General features: G+C 43.5%; 1 protein-coding gene across 10 annotated transcripts in view; it reads left to right on the forward strand.

Moving 5' to 3' along the window:
- Nucleotides 1–8,844, forward strand: part of LOC114640634 (nuclear autoantigen Sp-100-like) — a 76,712-nt gene that overhangs the window by 32,037 nt on the left and 35,831 nt on the right. For all 10 annotated transcript variants that reach the window (XR_003714177.1, XM_028789590.1, XM_028789589.1 and 7 more), the window contains 2 exons: nt 2,697–2,843; nt 3,960–4,031. Coding sequence is in view for 9 of the 10 variants with exons in the window: in XM_028789590.1 (XP_028645423.1) it covers nt 2,697–2,843; nt 3,960–4,031 (219 nt within the window). In the remaining variant the exon portion in view is untranslated. The remainder of the gene's footprint in view (nt 1–2,696; nt 2,844–3,959; nt 4,032–8,844) is intronic.

Genomic DNA, 8,844 nt, shown 5'->3' on the forward strand with positions numbered 1-8,844 from the left:
CTCTCTCTCTCTCTCTCTCTCTCTCTCTCTCTCTCTCTCTCTCTCTCAGCAGTCAGATTCTTCACCTCCTTAGTCTTATGCTCAAAGTACCACTGCTGTCTTGCCCTGGTCCTGGCCCTGAAATAAACTGACTTTTAAAAACACAGGGGGCAGCAAGGTAGCTCTCAACTCTGATGACCTGAGTTCAAGTCCTAGGCCCCATTTGGCAGAAAGAGAGAAGCTATGCTCACAGTTGTCTTCTGACTGCCTTACACATGCTGTGCTGCATATGTGCTAAACAAACAAAGAAACAAATGTACAATGTATAGAGGGGGCAGAGTATGATTAGAGAAAGATGGAAAGGTAAACACAGATCAAGAAATAGGGCCAGATGAGAATGGCACAAAGAGATGGACGCGGGGAGGGGCAGAGTGGGCTGTGAGAAATGATGGAAATGAGCGTTCCCCTTCCACTGAGAAGGGTAAGATGTCCCCTCAGCACAATGAGCCTGTGATCCCCCAGATACAGGAGACCCCGTTTCCTTAGGCTTAATCACTGCACAAGATCTGTTGGCTCCTAAACACACTGGTCTAGCCCAGGCCTGTCCTCTTTCTCGACTTACTTCTGCAAGTGTCTAAAGACCTGCTGCAGACCTCCTGAAGGATGTCTCTCTGTGGTGGCTCTTCTGGTGCCTTCTGCTCAATAATGTAAGAGATGACTCCCCCCCCCCCCAACTTAGTGGCTTAAAGCTTCTCCTACCTTATTTGGCACTGTGACGCCAGCCTGCCGCTATGTGTGCATCCGCCAGCCCTGTCATCCCACATAGGACCCCCATCACGCTCACTTAAACTAGAGGAACAAGCTTCCCTTTGGCTTTGCCTCTCGCATGTTGTTCTCTTCAGATCTCTTGTCGTGTGGCAAAGAAAGATCTTCCAAAAATGAACTGGGTTAAAGAGACGGCTCGGTGATTAAGAAGGCTGGAGCTCTTACAGAGGACCCAGGTTCAGCTCCACAACCACCTCTAAGTCCAGTTTCAGGGACTCTCATACCCTTTTCTGACCTCCTGGGACATTGTGTGTACAAACTAACATGCAGGGGAAAACGCTTACCTACATAAAGTAAAACCAAAATAAATGCAAACTAGTTCATGTGGCTTTTAAAGCCCAGTGCTTTCTGTAGCTCCCAGCATTTGTCTGCATTGTCAGAGTGGCAATGAGGGTTGGCAGCCATGCTCATATCCCTGTCACTTGCTTCTTCCCCTAACACAATGTCCCCAACACTTATTGTCTTCAGATTCTTGCATTTGCTATGTCCCTGTCTCTTCAGCTTCTGCTGTGATCTGGGGAGACAGTCGGATGTAATCTCTTAAGTTTGAAAGCATACATGTCCCAGAGCTCAATGATTACATTCCTCAGCAAAGAAGAAGAGAAACATATGCTTATCAGAAGCCATTGGAAAGGTTGGGAATAAGACACAGACCTCAGCCCCAGCACTAATAAGAGAAGAAGAAGGATAGAAGAAGAGAGATCAGGAGTTCCAGGTTATCCTCAGATACATAGTTTGGGGCAAACCTGGGCTACATGAAGCCCTGTCTCAAAATAAATGATTCAACACACATACACACAAGAAAGAATGTACCTAGTAGTATTATTATTAAAAACTAAACAACTGAAACAGAGCAAGTCAGTATATTTCTATAACATCAAAAATAATAATACAGAAGACTCACAGACATAATATACATATACACATATTATATATACACATATATGTACATGTTTAGATTTGGAAGTGTTTGGCTTCTCTGCGAATAGAGAAACAAAAACATGGTTATGATTTCATTTATATTGCTTACATAAGTAGCAAAATTACTCTAGGTCTTAAAACTGGAGATAATGGTTGGCTTTGAGAAAGACCATGGGTACAGTGGAATGTGTCACCCAGAAGATTCTGGAGTGCTGGTCATTTGCTTTTTAATCCAACTGATAGTTTCACTTTATAATCATCTAATCCCACTTTTATATATAAATGTTATACTGAAGTTAGAATTTTTTATTTTATCTTTGTTTTTTTGAAACAGGGTCTGGCTTTGTAGCCCAGGCTATTCGTGAGTTATGTTCCTCCTATCTTAGCCTTCCAAGTGCTGGGATTGTAGGTGTGTCTAACCATGCCTGGGTAATTTTCATCTTTAAAATATCAAAATCAATTCCCCATCCAAGGATTCTAGGAATGGGTAGAAAGGAAGATAAGAACTGAGTGGGTAGGAGATTTCAGGAAGAAGGATCATTTGTGGTATTCAAAATGCTCTTCTTGAGAGTTAAATGAAAATACTTTGTGTATATCTGTATGTGTTTGTGTGTGTGTACACACATATACTTGTCTGCATATATGTGTGTGCATGTGTGTACAGAGGCCAGAGGTCAACCTCTGGTTTTGTTGTCCTTTGCAGTTATTGTCCACCAATTTTTTTGAACCAGGTCTTTCATTGGTCGGGAGCTTACTGATTAGGCTAAGGTGGTTGGCTGGCCCGTGATGCCCTGGCATTCACCTTTCAGTATCTGCTGAGTTCTGGGATTGCAAATGGCTGCCACTTATGTGTCTTTTTATGTGGATCCTGGGTCTCAAACTCAGGTCCTTGCACTTACACATCAAGCCGTTACCGACTGGGCTGTCTCCTCAGTCCCTGAAAGTAATTTATTCATTGTAATTTGGCCCAGGAGCTGTGGACCTCAACCATGAACACCAGATGCATCCATGTTTTGTGCGTCTGGTAGATATAAAGAAGGAAAGTTCATCATTTTCCTTGGATGATAACCAACAGACTCGAGCAAGGACCAACCAAAATGAGGACTCTGAGATAATAGGTAAGGATAACTGAAAAAATTGTAACAGATTCCCAGGCAAGGGGATTACATGTCATCAGGGACCTTTGGAGCAGCCCAGCTAGTCAGAAGGAGGCAGGAAGGGAAAGAGGACCACCAAAGCCAACCTTCAGCTTAGCAGAAGAAAGTGGGGAAAATTAAAGGCAGAAGTGAGAAATGGAAGTTAATAAGTGCTGAGGCCAGGGGGGTCTTTTTCTGAAGAAGAAGGAGGAGGAGGAAGAGGAGGAGGAGGAGGAGGAGGAGGAGGAGGAGGAGGAGGAGGAGGAGAAGAAGAGGAAGAAGAAGAAGAACAAGAACAAGAAGAACAAGAAGAACAAGAACAACAACAGCAACAGCAACAGCAGCAGCAGCAACAACAACAACAAAACCGAGAACAAGAACAAGAAGGCAAATGGAGGTTGGTGTGAGGGGAATAGAAGTTAAGAAAAAGAGAGAAAAAATATATCAAGGAACCAAGATATGTATAAGAAGAAATGGACAGGGAAACATCCCTAGACAGGCATGAAGATGTCCATCACTAGATACAAATGAAGAACAAGAGTGATGGACAGAGCCATGAAGAAAGCTAAGGAGCAAAATGGAAGTGAAAGAAAGAGATGGATGAGTAAGTGAGAACCAGAATGAGGATGCAGATGAGATGTGTGTCAGTGCCTGGGGAGAGCACCTCTGTGCAGATGAGATATGTGTCAGTGGCTGGAGGGAGCACCTCTGTGCTGACGAGATGCATGTCAGTGGCTGGGAGGGAGCACCTCTGTGCTGACGAGATGCATGTCAGTGGCTGGGAGGGAGCACCTCTGTGCAGAGGAGATGTGTGTCAGTGCCTGGGGAGAGCACCTCTGTGCAGAGGAGATGTGTGTCAGTGCCTGGGGAGAGCACCTCTGTGCAGATGAGATATGTGTTAGTGGCTGGGAGGGAGCACCTCTGTGCAGAGGAGATGCATGTCAGTAACTGGGAAGGAGCACTTCTGCACCAGTTGTGAGCTCACAGCCTTGAGTTAACTGTTCTGGCCTTCCTAGTTCTCACACTCAGGTGTCCCCTGCTGTGTGGACCTGCTGTCACCCCTAAGATGCCTAAGAGACTTTTCTTTCCTTTGTGCAGAACTCAGCAGTGGGGATTCTGATGATGAAGACAACTTCTCAAAAGCTTCCACCTCAGTCCCCTCCCAGCCAGGTAAGGAAACCCAGGTAGCAAGGCAAGCTGTGGGTATCTGAGTCGAAAGCTACTGTGTTATGATGGGGTTTGTTCCAAGTCTGTTCTGTATGCTGGATCTCTGGGACTTGTTCTGTATACTGATCTTTATTTGATTCTTTTGGAAAATGCACGGAAATCGTTGCATACTATTTGGAGGATTAGGCTTATCAATCAATGGATCTTCTTAGTAGATATAGTCATCCATTGATAACATGATGGAAACAGTTGTGTGTATGTGTGTGTGTATATGTGTGTGTGTCCATGCATATGTTCATGGAGGTGACGTGACAATCTCAGGTGTTTGTCCTTACCACCATTACATCCATCTCTACCCTCTTGATCATTGTTGCATATGCCAGGCTAGCTGGACCACAAACCTCCAGGGAGTCTGTCTCTGCCTCCTGTCCTGCTACCTGAACCCTAGGATCACAGACCTATTCTGTAGTGTCTGACTTCATGTCATGGGTTCCTGGGATCTAAAACCAGGTCCTCATGCTTGTGAAACAAGCATTTTGCCTACTGAGCCATCCCTCCAGTCTCATGAGTTTGTTTGTTAAGATAGTTATCAAGTTTATTAAATGTTAGACTCATCCAGGGATTTCTATAGCGAGCAGAAAGCCTACCATTCCTTTATCAGAAGGTCATGATGTCATCTGTTCAGAAACTTCGACTAGAGTCCAAGGACGGCTCATCAAGCAATCTTGTGTAGGCAGAAATAGAGGCTTGAGATTAAAAACATTCTGAGACCCAAAAAGTTATGTCTGACAAAATTCTTCATCAAGTCATAGCTTACATAGGGATTCCTCAAAGGACTTTACAATTAATATGTGCTTCTTTACAACATTCTTAAAGAATAAATAGAACAGACATCAACAGCCTTTTTCCTAACTGGGGGTGGGGAACAATCACAGATAACATGTACCTGAGTCTTCTCCAAAGTCACATGGAGAACTAGACTGGCATTCTGGATTCTAGGTTATTCCTTTTATAAACTGTAAGACAGGAAGGTTTCCAAGAGTGGTATCATGATCCTGTAATCCCAGCACTCAACAGTGGAGACAGGAGGCTCAGGAGCTCAAGCTCACCCTTGACTGCACCTGACTCTTTCTTAAAACAACAGAAACATATGACTGTGCACACATGTGTGCATGCACATGCGTTCACACATACAGAGAATCAAAGGTTGAAGTATCTCAACCCTATCTATTTTGTTGGAAGATTTAAGATTCTATAGTGTGCTCTTAGTGATTCATTTTCCCGTTCTGATTTAGATCTGATTAGATCCAGAAGATTTTAGAAATGTGCTTCCTCAGAGAAAATACACTAAGGAAAGACCTGAGATCAAATGAAAACACTTCTCAGTCTTAACAGTTAAAAAAAGAGCAAACTCTGAAATGATGCCTTCCTTCCAGCTGTTCATGTACCTTCTAAAGGAAGCAGAAATGTGTTTCAGGTTTTCGACCACTCGCATACTCTTTTAGTGTGAGCAAACTGCCCCATCCACTAAGTTCTCAAATGTGTCTATGGTTCCAATGCAAAGATTCTTTTTCATAGACATGTGGGAGGTATCAGATCAATGGGGAATGTTGAACATAAGATTTTGAAGGTCTCTCTCTGTGTGTGCACATACGTGTATGTATGTGTACATATGTGTGTGTGCACATCCATGTGTATGTGTGCATGTGTCTGTACATGTGTCTGCACATTCATGTGTACATATAGAAGTCAGAGGTCAATATCAGATATTGCTCCTAAATAGACAGCCATCCTGTTTTTTGAGAGTCTCTCACTGGGAGCTAGAATTCACCTTTTAGGGCTACTCCTGCTGACCACTGAGCCTCAGAGATCCACACTGCCCCTGCCCATATCTCTCTAGCTCTGGTATGACAATTGTGAACCACCATGCTCAGCTCCTTACTTGGATTGTAGGGATCCAACCCACGTCCTCATGCTTGTGTGTCAAGAACTGAACTACCTATTCAGGCTCTTCCACATAAGATTTCCCTACAAGAAACACTGAGGCAGGGATGGTGGGAATTCAGAAAGATGAGCAGGAGGGGTAAAAAGTCAATGATTTAGGAAGAAAAAGGCCAAGTGATGTCAGATGGCCCCTTGCCAGCAAGTTGCATTCTGCCTTGGGGATCAAAATGGAGTCTCACTAACCTACTGGGCTGGTAATTTAGAGAGGCAGACCCATGTCGTCTGGATGGAGATTAGGCTTTCTAAGGGGTGTTAGGGTGTTTCCAATATTTCTTATTAGTGAATTTTCTGCTGTGCTGTTTTTTTTTCTCACAACCAGGGGATTCCAAAGAATTCTTTTTGTACAGTGATCAATATCCGTGACATATTAGAATTGGTTGAAGGAATGGGGCCTGAGAAACCACATGCTCCTGGCACCGGATTGTACCAGTTAAGATGATCAGAAGTGCAATTCTAGACTATGAGATGTCCAAACTGAATTGAATGTCTTAAACTGTAATCCCAGCATTCTCTACAAGCCTTGATTTAGCAACCCCAGGGTACCACCTTCTACATTTTTCTTCTCTGGTCTGGCTGGGAAATCAAAATCTACCACAGAATGGTTTATTATCTGGGCAAGCCCAACTGATAATTAAAATAAAATATAGCAAAACTATGCTAGTAAAGGGACACTCTCTTTACTCCATGAGATCACGCCTACTAATACTAACAAGGTGAAATAGTGCGTTGAGTTTCTGCTGTGGCATAGTAAGCATGGAATTCCTATGTTCACTGGTAATACTATTATTTGTCACTAGCTTAGAAGGTATATAAAAATAAGTTATGCTATGTTTATCTGGGGAGATGCCTCAGTAATTAAAAGCTCTAGCTGCTCTTGCAGAGGACACAGGCTTGGTTACCAAAACTCACATCACGTGACTCACAACTGTTTCTTCTCTCCAGGGCAGACACCTCCTTTTGATCTCCAAAAGCATGGAGCATGCATGTACATACAGACAAACTCTCATACCTATAAAAAAATGTTTTTAATTTTAAATATTTTTAAAAGCAACTTTTAGGTATCCCTGTCTAAATTATAGTTAAGATGTTGGCATATGTTAAGTTTTTTTGATTGAGTGTAAATGAATGAAGCAGTATGTGATCATCGCAGAATCTTAACAGGAAGGCAAGGTAACTAGGTTATTGCTCATTTATAGATGAGAAAAGTAGTGCTATTAGTGCTCTATAGTCGTGTACAGATGCTCGCAAAGAAGTAAAGAGCAGAAGGATGGTGGTGGCCCGTGTCTTTCAACCTAGTACTCAGGAAATTGGGAGGCAGAGGCAGGTGGATTTCTGTGAGTTCAAAGCCAGCCTGCTCTACAGAGCAAGTTCAGGACAGCCAGGGCTGAGAGAAACCCTGTCTAAATAAAACAACAATGACAACAAAAAGAATCACACAGCAGTCTAGTATGGGTCTCAGTTTTAGGAGGAAGGGCCTCAAGAACCAGATCCGGTGACAAGGAACATTTTTTCAGATTTCCTAAGGCTGCAGGCTCATCTGATCTAAAGCCACAGAACTCGACTCTGAGAACAAATAATGGTTTTTCTCCCTTTTATCTTACCGTGCCTGCATATTCCAGAAAACCTCCTACCCCGAGAACATACAGAAGAAGAGGTAAGAGAAAATAAGGGCTCTTCAGGAGAGTTAATGAACTGTGCGTTCAACAAGAGACTCGCTCTAATTCTAGGCTCTACTCTTCAAAGTACAACAAATTTACTTTTGAATTGTAGGCAATTCCTACCTTAAGTTTTATATCGATCAGGCAGGCTTTAACAGATAAGTCCAAAAGGTTAATAATTTCATATAGTAAAAGTTTTTAAATATTTAATTGAAGTTCCATATTTTCTCAATGAACAACCTACAGATTTTTAGATGAAGCGTTGCCTGGTTCCGATTCCCAGTGGTCATCAGGGAAATAGCCAAGCAGAAGATTCTCCATCTTTACTTCACACTCCCATAGAAACCCTGAGAGAAAAGCATTGCTGTCAAAACCTATTGATCAGGATGCAAAAGCCACAGAAAATCCCAAAAGGAACAAGTTTTTAAAAGATGTGGTGTGAGAAGACAGAGAGCCAGTACCAGCAGAGATGGCCCTGGGCTGAAAGATTCTCAACTTCAGGCTTAGGTGGTGAGGATAAAATATTAACCTGGAAGTCACACAGATTTGAGAGGACAATTGTGGTTCCAAGGGTAGAGACCTTCCTACTCTGACACTTCAGAGCTTTGCAATTTTGTCCTAGTTTCTTCCTTCTAGGGTTTTCTTTTTTCTTGGTTCACCATATTACACTGAGACCCCCAGTGACATTTCTACATTTCTGCAGTGAGAGTATATTAGCATAGCACATTCTCTCTGTCTCTCTGTCTCTCTGCCTCTCCACCTCTCTGCCCCCCCCCCCCGTGTGTGTGTGTGTGTGTGTGTGTATGTAGTAGACGAGATGCCATTTTTTAGGTGCCATTTTTCAATGATTATATCGACACAGAAACTTCCACCGGCCTGGAAGCTCACCAAATGTGCTGATCTGCTTGGCCAGTGAGCCCCAGGGACTCGTGTATCTCTACCTCCTTAGCTCTGGGGTTTTGAGTACATGCCACCATGCCTGGCTCTCGCGCTCTCTCATTCTCTCTCTCTCGCTCTCGCTCTCGCTCTCGCTCTCGCTCTCGCTCTCGCTCTCGCTCTCGCTCTCGCTCTCGCTCTCGCTCTCGCTCTAGTTCTATCTCTCCCTCCCTCCCTCCCTCCCTCCCTCCCTCCCTCCCTCCCCCCTCTCTCTTTCT

The sequence above is a fragment of the Grammomys surdaster genome, unplaced genomic scaffold (assembly GCF_004785775.1).
Source record: "Grammomys surdaster isolate TR1022 unplaced genomic scaffold, NIH_TR_1.0 125846, whole genome shotgun sequence".
NCBI lineage: Eukaryota > Metazoa > Chordata > Mammalia > Rodentia > Muridae > Grammomys > Grammomys surdaster.